The sequence below is a fragment of the Polistes fuscatus genome, unplaced genomic scaffold, assembly GCF_010416935.1.
Source record: "Polistes fuscatus isolate 324 unplaced genomic scaffold, CU_Pfus_HIC Scaffold4, whole genome shotgun sequence".
NCBI classification, from domain to species: Eukaryota; Metazoa; Arthropoda; class Insecta; order Hymenoptera; family Vespidae; genus Polistes; species Polistes fuscatus.
The window spans coordinates 507,893-520,790 of record NW_025113118.1 but is presented as its reverse complement, the minus strand read 5'-3'; the positions used below and the strand labels follow the sequence as shown (position 1 = coordinate 520,790).

Here is a 12,898-nt window from a genome sequence, read left to right as displayed (position 1 = left end):
GAAGGGTAATAACGATAAAGGATCGGACGTATCCGACGGTTCTTAGTCCTTCTGCTCTACGTTTCCTTTCATTTATTTTTAAACGAAATGATGTAGAATGTCAGTTACGAAAGAAGTCTAGAGAAATGAGGGGCGGAAGGGAACGATGAGAAAAAAAATTGAAATAAAACCAGGACCAGTCGACACGCGGCTTTTCTTCACAGCATGGAAATTGTATAATTCCATTTTCGTAATATTTCTTCAAATAAGAAATGCGAGAGTACTTTAATAAACTATGTAGATATTTTCAATCTATTATATGGACCACCGTTAAAGAAAATTGATTTGTTTAAAACAAATATAATATGAAGATTTTCATTATTTCATCGAAGTTTTCTTCGTAGAGATAGATATGTAAAGTTATAAAATTGATTCTTCCAATAGTTTTCGTAGCCGCTTCGAGTTGCAGCAATCGGATAATCGAAAAATAAAGGAAATACAAATAAAAGAAGAAAATTTACAGCGAACAAATAGATGGAAAAGAGAATAAAAGAAAAATAAAAAGCGTGTAGCGTACGTTCAGTGTTCTTCGTAGCGACGATTTATCGCCGTCGTAGTTGTTATCTCGTCCGGTTGAATTTGAACTCTGACCTCTGGCCACGAACGGTCAGCACGAAATCGTGAAACGCCTTCCGTAAGCCAACGAGCCTCGTTGGTCCACTAGCGTCACTTCTCATCCTTTTCTTTCTTTCTTTATCCCATACAATTTTTCTTCTATTTCACGAATTGCAAACTTTTGAAACATGCCACGCATGCGTGATCACAGAACTCTTGACGCATCAAAAGAGAAAATCAACGTACGTAACGTTCATAGCGGTGAATAAAATCCTTTATAAAGCGGAATTGCGAGTTAGATTCGAAATATCCTTTTTTCTGGTTACTTCCGGTACAAATCCTTTAAATTAGAGTAAGTTTAAATAAAATATTCTTTAATAAATAACAATTCTAATCCGTATACAGAAGACCGACTACATAATTCAGAATCGAAGTTTTCCTTAAGTCGATACGAACGACTTGGGATTTCTTCATATAAAATCAATGACGTTTGAATCGTAAACTTTTTGATAACCGATCAACGGACTTGATCATTTAGAAATAAGTAGGTACTTCTTCTTTTTTTTTTTTTTTAGTATAAGGACAAATTATTGGAATAAATAATGAAATAGTAAAGAGACTAGGTAGGAAAAACGTGTTTCAATAGATGAGATATCTATGAATTCTATTCGCCGAGAGAATGATCACCTCATAATTCCGATTCAGAGGGTAAAATACTGGACGAGAAAGCTACTGGCTAATGCGCTCTCCTCGTGGTGTCTAGTTTCTCCGATTCACTCGATTACATTTTGAAAGAATGTAAAAGTTTATCTTAAGAACCAGGAAGGATCTCGTTCTTGCGAGAAAATCCTTTACTCTACGAGAGTCCTTTCTCTCTTTCTCTCTCTCCTTCTCCCTCTTTCTTTTTCTTGCTATTCTTCCAGATAAAAGCGTTAAGGTAAGTGCAGCAAATGCGATACGTTCCTTTTCCCTTCGTCGAGATATCGAACGAACGAATTTTAATCGATGGAAGGGCGAAACCTTAAACGAACCGCGAGAAAGGAACGAACTCTTCGTCTCGCAACATAAATATCACCTGTCTTATCGTCTTCGTTGATCTTTGCTATCGAGAGCGATACGGATATTCGATACGAATAAGGAGAATTAATTACCACTACGGAAATGGTACGACGTGACATTACACGAATCGGGATTCCAACGCAACCAAAACGTTTTTTAATTAACACAACGTTTTTAAAGCAACAATTTTAATTTCAATTTAAAGAGAAAAATAAATAATCCGTCTAAAAATAAATACTCTTAAATTGTTTTGATATTATGAAATCAGTATGGTAAGAGACTTGATTTTCCGGCTCTCTGATCACGTATACACTTTTTTTTATCGATATATATTAAATCTAGATACGAATGGTTATGAAATGCGTCGATGGCATTAGTACAAGCTTAAAACAGAGAGCACCTTCTATAAGAAACTCAACGACAGAATTTTAATATCCAATTAAAGAACTGGTATTCCTCCTTACGCATACTTACAATAATCTTCGACTATCGATGTAAATTTAGATATGTAATTCTCCTTTTGCTACGCGGTAAAGTGCTAAATGTTTCCGCTCTAAAAGAAAGTACATATTTTCTTCGTTGATCTAGAAAATACAAGTTGAATATTTCAAAGTATTATTACCGCAAATATGATCTCTGTAATCAATTGATTCTGTATCTTGTTATAAGGTAACTTCTCGATTAAATGCAAAACTTATTTCAAAGAAACGAACGTGAATGTGAGAGAAAAGATCATTATCGTAAGTTAAACTGTTAAATTGTTAATGAATGAAATCGACCGATCGAACAGAAATATATACGTAGCTACTTCTACCATAAGCTCTAACAACATCGAATTCTCTCGAATAATACCAGATAATTTATTTCCCACGAATAAGAATTATTTGAAAAATAAATACGGTTCGGGCACTCGGTATAAAATGTACGAGCGCATTCCTGCGTTCGGAAGTAAGCTACTCTCTCGATCGCTAAGTAAATGGCTCTCTCGTGCTTCCGTTTTGCTACTTCTTGCGTCTACCTTACGAGCTGCTATCCGCGAGTCCGCAGGTGGACGTGAAAAGGAGATATTGTAATTGGAGAGTATTCCTCTTGCGATAGCCCGCCTAGACGAGACATATTTCTCTCTTGGTATTTATGTTACAGATAGAGCCCGAGCTTCGTGGGAGATACAAGCCAAACCTATACTTGCTTATATACGCTATAATCTTTTATCTCAAAACATGTATACTTTCATTTGTATTCTGCGCAAAATGTATTTCCGCGATAGCATCCTATCGCGAGTTAATATCGTTATTTGTGATATTAAAATGACGAAATACGATTATTTCACGCTTAAAAAAATAGATGGACTAATAGAAGTGATATCATAAACAAAAAAGAAAGAAAAGAGATAAATGCTGCTCTTATAATTTCTCGTGAGAATCTAATTAATTTTTTCGCGATCAGTTGTAATTTTATAATTATTATTAAGATAAAGGATTTAATAATTAAAAAAAATTTTCTTTTTTTCTTATTTTGTTACTAGTCTTGGATTCAAATCGACTTTTTTGATCTTTATTATACTCTGATAACCGCATATTCCTATCATTAAAATAAGTTTACATATTTGACAAGGTAAACTCATAAAATAAATTATTCTAGTAAGTAGAAGCCGTTGGATTGGACCGACAATAAATTATACAGAATTATTATGCAACACATGTCTGATAATCAAATGATATTTAGCTGTTCGTTACTTGTAACGTAACGATACAAGCACGATCTGATATGCTAAAGTATCCTAGTGTAAAGTTCCATTAGATGAACCATACGTGGATATAGGTATATAGTAAGTAGATATACCACCGTCTCTTTGCTATTCGCCTGTGTTAACTTATGACATCGATTACTGTCGTGTTATATCCAAATCGATACAGCATCATTAAGTTAGCGATAGACGTATAAACAGGAATCGCAGCTAACATTAGGGTTCAATGGGAAAACGTTCTTTGAGAAGACGGCGCCTTTGTGTCGGTGCATATGTTTGTATCTTTCTATTTCTCTTTCTCTTTCTTTCTCAGGACCATCCGGATAAGAAACTAACGAGAGAGCCTGAGGCTATTTTTTACTCTTACCTAAGGAGAAGAGATGCCAAAGACGACGAAGATGCGTATCTTTAGATACCTTGCATCATCTTCGGTAAGACCCAACCCGAACCACTCCTCTCTTTGAATAAACTTTCGAGTCGAAGGAAGGAAGAAGTAGACGTTCCTTAATTTTCTCATGTTTCTCTATTTAATGTGTTGACCGTCAAGAAAATTATGCATAAATAGTTATTTCTATATTTACTTATCTATATTTATGTATTTCGTGATTTTAGGTATAAGGATACAGATACATTTTACGTAATATATTTGTTCTCAATACAAAAATTGAATTACTCTTATCATAGATAATTGCTATATTATAAGCGAAGTTAAATCAACGAACGTCATTGATCAAATGTATTATAATAAATAGTTTCGTATTACAAGATGAAATGAAGAAGACGTATCATGATTAGAAAGAGTCATTTAAATCGGAAGGCTACTGCAGCGATTCGCATCGAAGACGTATCCGGGCTCGTCTAAAGGCTTCGTTGGAAGATGATTCAGCAAGAGAGACACACAGAGACGATAGTAACTCGGTGTAAAATCGCTGACAGTGGTGCTGACCTATGCTCTCGAAGGCCGTAGTAACCGAATACCTGTCTAACAGCCGGTTCATTCATGCTTATTATCCCGACACTTAATTTTAGTCTCGCTTCGAAGTCGCGTGATTCCTGTCCCCGGTTCTTAAGTACGACAGTCACGACGCGTCCGGAGAACCAAAGAAGAAAGAGAGGAAGAAGAGCAAAAAACGATAAAGAAGAAAAAGAAGAGACAAGAGAAGACGAGAAGGAAGAGTAGTAGTAGAAGGAGGAGAAGGAGGAGAAGGAGAAGGAGGAGCAAGAGACGGAAGAGAAGAGGAGAAAGAAAGATATAACGACAGGTTGTCTTTTCCGTTCTTTGCCCGTGTCTACGACGAGGAAGTAAGTATGTGTGCACGGACGAGCTGGTCCGAGAGACTACCTCTTAGGCTATCTACATGACGGATGAGAAGTCTGTGCGCATTAAGATCACAACTCTGAGCGGTGCGGCGTCTCGTAACGGTGGATGCTCGACGAGTATGACACGCTTGTTCTTCATCGTTACCGGCTGCTAATCGACGAAAGAACAAGTTTTTATCGTTAATACAGTGTTCTTATTTTTCATTAATAGAAATTGATATCAATGTCCGAAGTGCATCTGTGTGTCAAGTAACTTTTCATATTTCCAACATTAGATATAATCTAATGTTATTTTTATTTATGTATATTTGTTAACGTATCAGGTAATAATATATAAAGGTGGTAGTTTCTGACCCAAAGGACAAGTATATAGGATTATCGTCCCTTTTGGATCCTTTTTGTGATTCTTTCCTATTCTTATGAAGAGGAAAGAAGCTCGGTATGCGCAGGTATACGACTGCCGGCGAAGGTAAATACGTTTGGCCAAGGTCTTGAGCCGTTAAGTTTCTTCTCTCTCTGCCCGGTTTTCTCTTCGTCCAAACATGTCTCGATGTGAGTGTTGACCCCGTGGTTACCGGGAAACCATCGAGAGTTGAGAGCGGGACGATGTCGCACTCAACGCTCTATCTATGGCCACCGGCGAGCATCTCCCGACCGTTGACTTTTTAGAATCGCTAAGAATTCACCTCCAGAATCCAGCTTGGGAAAGTTGAGTTTCCTTGTATATTCGCCATTTTGTCATACCGACTTAGGGAGTAGAGGGAAAGAAAGAGGCTAATGTTACTCACGCGAAGAACGCGTCTCTTCTGTCATCTGGGAATACACACACCACTAGCTTGAAACTTTTCTTGCTATATATCTCTTTAAATCCTATTGCAGTAAGCGAGTTGCACCTACTCCTTTTGCTTGTTTACTTTTACTCGACTGACTAGAACGGTTAGAGAAAATTCTTATTTATAAATATGTACGTAACGCTAATATATACACAGTTAAAGGTCAAGTTAATATGAATGCACCGATGGTGTGGTATCTGCGTGCCAGTAGAGAGAAGGAATAAGACAATGTGAGAAGAGTAAAAAAAAAGGGGAGAAGAGGAGCTTCGGTAATTTAATGCTTAAAGGAACGTTAGGTGGCTCGACGAACGATGGAAAGCTCTTCACGCGTAAACGATTTTGCGCAACTTTCCTGCGGCCGGCATTCGCGTAACTACCAACGTTAATAAGGTGTTAGAGCTTGGTCTGGCGCATAATCGTGGAACGGAGAGCATAGTAGGATACTACGACGTTGCAACAAAGCGACGGTGACAGGTACAGACGAGCCATATCCGGGACGTTGGCCAATAAAATTAATCGCTTTTGCTACGTCGTCTGAATAATTTATGCTCGCTGCCGTGTCTAGGAATTGTCCGATCATCACAGTCGCCACCACCATGACCATTATTCGAGTCTGCTCGCGATAGCCTTGGAACGACAATCTTATGGTAACATAGTCTTTGTTTCTTCTGACAACGTCCTTCGATCGCTTCAAGCTTCTGACAATTTGTCATGGTGATCGAGACTACTCAAGTATTAAAACAGTAACGACATTTTCTCTTTCTTTTCAAACGGTTTTGCACTCTTTGAAGAGAAATTGTCGTTATTGTTAACAAAAAGTCTTTTCCTATCGACTTGACATGAACGATGTCTTCTCAATTTCCAATAGCCTATTTAACCATGATCTTTGGAAAATTTTACATTTAAAACGAAACGGTAGCTATTAGAAACCAGATCAGTAGTTAACATTCATGAGTGAGCATTCAGTTGGTAACTCATAAATCATTTAGGAACGACAAGTAATTAAAACTAACCAAGGCTATTAATGTATAAATAAAGTAACAAGATATCTCTCCCTCGGCCAAGTAATAAGACGTGAGAAGCGAAATGTGAACCAGTTTTTCGACTAGTTAATGGAAACCAGTGCAAACATTGGGGAAAAAAGGTACTATACAAAAATAAAAGACATCTTGACGATCAAATGATGAGTCTTAGAGCTTCATGGAAAAACCCGGGAGTATATTTAAAAAGTGGGTCATTAATTGGATTTTTGTATATCTCTTCGACTAAGCCGTCTGAAAGGAAACCTTTGAATTTTCACGGTCACTCTCAAGGAATTTAAGGTAAGTTTCGAATTTCATTCTATTGAAATCGAACAAAATAGAAACAAAGAGAAAAGGAGAAAGAAAGAGAAGAAGAGAAAAAAAATAAAAGAGTTAAAAGGCCGTAGGAAAAAGGGTAAGGAACCAAAAATACGGGGAACCTCTTAGAGGTCCCTATAACCTCTTATCAGTTATCTAATTAGCTGTTGCATTTAATTAGCGAGCCAAGGAGAGGGCCGGCCCTGGCACCGTTTGAGATGCTATTGCTGCACTACCGTAGCTTTTACATGTGGTGGTGATGTTGGTGGTGATTAAATGGCTACCACACACTCGTAGTCGTACGTAATTTTAATCGACGTCCATGTAAGATAAGAAAGGTCGACGAATGAACCAACAGCGAACCGGCCATGCAATTAGCCGTCTTTTTATTTATTTCGCTATCGACCTCTTTTACTGTGCGCCGCTTGTATAAAGTTGTAAGCGTTGGAGAACGTTGGCGAACGCTGATGGAGAAACGAGAGGACTCGTTTTTAAACATAAGGACTCCGTTGATCGACCAATTAGAAATCCTGTTTACACGCATCAACGAATAAGTTTCGGTTCATTATGTCTTTTGAAGTGGAACACTAATGCATTTACCCGTGGTTATTATCGGGTGCTATGTTATCAGGATGATCGTTTGATTACTACAAGACATAAAAAAGAAGCCGACCTCGAGAACAATTTTAACATGAAACAAATACAAAACACAGTTGATCGACGTATGAGTCCGTGTGTTATTTCTATTCCAATCGTAGAAGGTACCTGTCGAAGATTCGATTCGTCTGGCCAATGCTACATGGATGGTACATTTTCTTCGGACAAACGTCATTATTATTCCTGGCGTCGTTTGATTTTGTAATGCTCATAGCTGGACGATGGAATACACAAGGAAATACACTACACTTATATACATATATACATATTTATACACAGACATAGACTAAATAGGTGGACAACGGTTTAAACGAGGAGAAACGATTTCACTTGAGAAAGCTCATTCGAGCGTAAAAAGAAAATGTTTACATAACGGTAGGTCGAAGCTGACGTTATAACCACTCACCTTCCCAGGATCTTCGATGAAAGAACCAATGGTTATCGTGTGTAGAGTGACCTCGCGAACATCCTCAAGATCTTCGAATGGAGCATATAGGCACTCGCTGAGGAAATAAGATTCGCTGCACGTGAGCCTGTAACAAATGAGAATTGTGAGCAGATTAGACGTTAAGAACTGAAGCAGCGATCCTTATATTTCTACCATCGTATATATCGGCCACCCCTTCTCTTATCAATATCAAATATGTTCTTTTATAATTATGTTTTTCAAGATGACGCGAAGTAGAAGAGAATTTTTATGATAGGTACCGTAAATCTTTCTTTCTTTTTATCTTTCCCTTTGACTCGAACTATTAAACGCAACTAATGCGTTGCGACTAACCGTGCGATAATCTTTAAAGAAGATTCTCTTATTATCTCGGATATTTATCTATTCAACAAGAGGATATCGCGTTAAGATAATAATATTATATATATATATATATATATATATATATATATATATATATATCGATGTCAGATGATTTATTCAATTCTTCGAAGATCGTAATGCGAAAGGATTCGAAGGGATACATTATCGAATTCACCTCTTTTTTCCTTTCTCGAGATATAAAGGAACTTGAGAGGGTTAATACGGGTCACATCGTGATTGGCAATAAATCGAAAGGTTTTCTCTTCTTTCTCATTCTTTCTCCCTCTCTCTCCCTCTTTCTTCTAAATTTTTCTTTCTATTTCATTTCTCTCTTCAGTGATATGTGCGATGTCGACACGCTTGTCGCTTTTACGACGTCGATACTTGTCATCTCACATTTTATTCTTGTCCCTTTTCTTACTTGTCACTCACTTTGATGCCATCTATTTGCGTGCACTCGTACGATACGGTACACAGTATTATCCGACTGTAGCGATCAAAGATCCAAGACCAAAAGGATCGATTCTCAGTGTTCATCGAATCGCTTTTCTTTATCAGTTATACGTCGAAATAGCGATGGCCGATAGGTATATAATTATAAAAAGAAATTTAAACTGTGTGTACGAAGACAAAACGAAATGTTTTAATAATTACAACAGGTAAATGAACATATTATTAAACTCATCAATTACATCGATGTAACTACTATATAAGCTAAAAAATTGAGAAAAGACAATAAATGGAGTTGATCAATTTTTAATTATTACAAATTGTGCATTTCTATCGTATAAAAATTGCTCGATGATGAGGGGTAACAAGTGAGCAAGGAAAAAAAAATAAAATAAGAAATAAAAGAAGAAAAGAAAGAACGGAGATATATTGTAGAATGTAAGTTAGGAGACGGCGATAAAAATCGAGCAGCTCGAGCACGTAAAGCATTACACCACCGAAGTCGAAGTAATATCGCGTGGTCGAGCTACATCAATTTCGAGAGCGATTCCCAGTGCTGTCGGAAGAGTCTTGAAAATTTCGAATGCCCGCGTAATCGAGGAGCCTCCTCGTGAGAAGAAGGTAGAGAAAAGGGGGCGGAAGGGTACGTAGGAACATGCATCAGGGCCACCATGGCTTCCTCCTCCTCCTTCTTCTTGTTCACTCCACTCTCCATCTTCTGTTCCTCCTTTTCTTCATCTTCCGCGATAATGATACCTACACGCTCTCGCTCAGTAATAATATTAATGGCCTCGTGTACCGGAGGGCCCGTTTCTTGGGCCCCTAACAAAAAGGAGCAGAGAACGCCTTTTACGCGTAAGAGCATCTCGTAAGAAGAAGGAGAGAAATGATCGAGAAAAAGCAAAAAGGAGAAAGAAGATGCAGAAAAATTAGGATTTCTCTTAAAAATCCTTCACACGAGTGTATAGCTTTTGGGATTCTTGAAAATTTGGTCAACTTCGATGACGTCTCTTGGGATATGAAAATTTAAACGATTTATTATTAAATCGTTGACCGTATCTAAAAAATGGCAAATCTGCTTTCTTGTCGAAGTAATTTGAAAACCTACAATTACCTTTATCTTCTTGTTTGAAAGAGCTGCCTCTCTTACGTGCCTCTTGAATAAGGAAATATGTATGCGATGTTAAGATAGTCTCCGCTATCGATGTAATAAATTGTTCTTCGAGCAACATAAGTAAAGAACTCTCTGTCGAGTGATCGGGTGAATGAATAAAGCTACATCATCGGGACGATGAGTAAGATAAAGATAAAAAGAGAAGGAAACTCCGCCCCTTGCGCTTTCATATCGGCTATCGAACTTCACGATCGAGCATCGCAGCCTTTTGAAAATTAAAATTCACTGATAACCTACCATCTTTACTTCTTGTAACTCATTCGATGTAAGTAATTAAGTTTGAGGTTTCCGATAGCTTGGCTACCATCGCGTGGAATACAATTATCACGTTTCCGAGTAATTAACGATTCATTCTGCAAGTAAAATAATACCAAAGAGTTGGTTATTTTATATTTCTTTTCTCATTATTAATTTGATGCTTCAATGATTCGTAGGAAATTATTCGTTCGTATGTTCGACGATATGTTCCTTCATTTTCTTTCGTATTATTAAAACTTTTAGTTTCGTAAATAAATCGATTAGCGATGCAGATCGAATTGATTCCTTCGGCTTTACATCGGTAGTGTTTGCGCGTGCGAGTAATATCGTCCAAGAAAATATCTTACCTTCGACCGCCCACGTAACGAACGATTCCACCGTGAAACGGTCATTAATTACTACGTCGAGTTTCTATGAATCACTTTCATAGAACTTCCTCTCGTCTCGTTCGAGCTGCTTAGTGAATCGAAGAGAGAGGTAAAAATCGTCAAACGCCTACGATGTCTTCGAGAAGCAGAGTCGCTTTTGCGCCTTCGGGCCCCCTTCTTTTACGCTTCGCGAATTTTGAAAGTAATCGTCGAGAAACGCAATGGAAAAAGGATTACGCAATCTTTCGCACTGGCGGATAATAAAACGCCGGATGAATCAAATGGCGATCGTAAAAGCGAAAGGTTTCAAAATCTAATCGTGTCGCCTTGCGTGCTAATGCGTTTATAGTGAATATACGATTAACATTTCAATCACTAATCAAACTTTATGATCCTAATATAATTTAAGTAATTTTTTATTACACATGTATATATTTTTTGTGGTTCATTCTGGAATTGAAAAATACCATTCCTTGAGAAATAAAATACGAAGTTTTGTTCGTCAGTCGATTCGTGTTTGCAATATCTTTGCCAACTCGGTAGGAAAAGTGTATTTCTGAGACGTCTGACCGAGTCGTTTGTTCAATAATTATACAGTCTGGTCTCGGTGATAAAAATTTCGAAGGCTCTAACGTGCGCTTTTTCACGCGAGCTCCAAACACTTTACGAAGAAAATAGGTATCTGTTATAAAGAAAGAAACGTTATTTTTATAATGTTCACTGCAGAAAAATAAAATGAAGAATAAAAAAGAGAGAGAGAGAGAGAAAGAAAGTAGAGAAAAATAAGAAGGAATAAAAAGATCTTGTTGTTCAGTATGAGGCCAAAGTGACGATTCGTATTAATCTTGACGATCAATTATTTCGCACCGTTTTCATTCTCAATAATTATCTTACATTTTTTTTCCGTCGACGTTACACGGATTTCGCTGACTAAGCGTTATGAATAAGAATTATCTTCGGTCTAACACATCGTTCTTTTGGCAATTTCTTTTTATTGTAATAACAACAATAATTATGTACGAGAACGAGAGAGAAAAAAACTTACTTTTGGTAAAGAATTTTCAACTTCGTCGTAAACTTACGAAATAAACTTTCGATAGGTAACTCTATATTCGAGAGAAGTCGAGTTTCTGCAAAAAGCAACTCTCAGAAATCGAATTAATTCGCTTGAGTTAAAGGCTGCGCACGTATAGTGGATATTTTTAATTAAAAGCTCTTTTACGGAAGACTCGTACTTTTTTTCACATATACCTACGTAAATACGAATACACACTCAAGCCGCATACATATATTCATACACATACACGCGCACTCGCGCACATATGATACACGTATTTGAAGTCGATGGAATCGCGAAGAGGTAGGACGATCGTGGAGAGACTTCGTTAATCGCCACTTAATTACCACATCGATCGATTTAATCGGCTCGCACACGCTGCCAGCGTCGAAGGCAGCTGCGAATCGGTCGCCAAGTAAAATACACTTCTCTCTCACATCAGCTAATTATGAAATCCTTTCGCGTACACATCTTTATCGTTCGCCCACGAGAATCTTTCTTTCTCTTTCAGCTATAGTAAATATACATATACATGTACATATATATATATATATATATATACATATATACATATGGGTACACTGGAAGACTCTTCGTGTCGTTTCGAAGATCACGCAAACAAAATATTTCTTTTAACGTGAACGATTTTCGCCCTATTCTCGTTTATCTTCTTTCGTTTTTTTGTATTTTTCTTTCCTCTCTCTCTCTCTCTCTTTCTTCCTTTCTCTGTGTTTCTGCGTTCGTTTTGACGAGGGTGGTCTTCCGCAAAATTTATCCGATGCCGGACAAGCCATGCGTGCACCGGTAACCCGACGTTTAAAGCATTAGCAACATGCTCGTATATTCGTTCAGGTTATGTTATGGAATCAATTTGCTAAATGGATAGGAAAGAAGATAGAGAGTGAGAGAGAGAGATAGAAAAAGAGAGATAGAAGTCGTGACGCGAGAAAACGACAGAAAAGGAAGGATAAGAGGTGGAATAGAACAGATGGACGGGCGGAGAGACAACGCGTGACCACTCCTTGATTTCACGCATGCGATGAGTCGCGTACTAGATGGAAAGTCTCGCTATGACACGCGACCACGTCGCGTGCTTCGAGTCTGATTCATACTCACCGTATAGTTCTGTAATCTTTTTAATTAGCGACATTTTAAAGGTGAGCCGTTCTTCTTTTATTTATAGATGACCTATCCGTGCTACACGGTTTTCAATTTTGGAAATTTCAAAAA

The 12,898-nt window shown here is 37.6% G+C and overlaps 1 protein-coding gene across 2 annotated transcripts in view; it reads right to left on the bottom strand.

The window, feature by feature from the left end:
* LOC122521273 (UPF0489 protein C5orf22 homolog) overlaps positions 1-12,898 on the bottom strand; it is a 443,816-nt gene that overhangs the window by 163,204 nt on the left and 267,714 nt on the right. For both annotated transcript variants that reach the window (XM_043641860.1, XM_043641862.1), the window contains one exon: positions 7,957-8,083. In XM_043641860.1, coding sequence (XP_043497795.1) covers positions 7,957-8,083 — 127 coding nt within the window. The remainder of the gene's footprint in view (positions 1-7,956; positions 8,084-12,898) is intronic.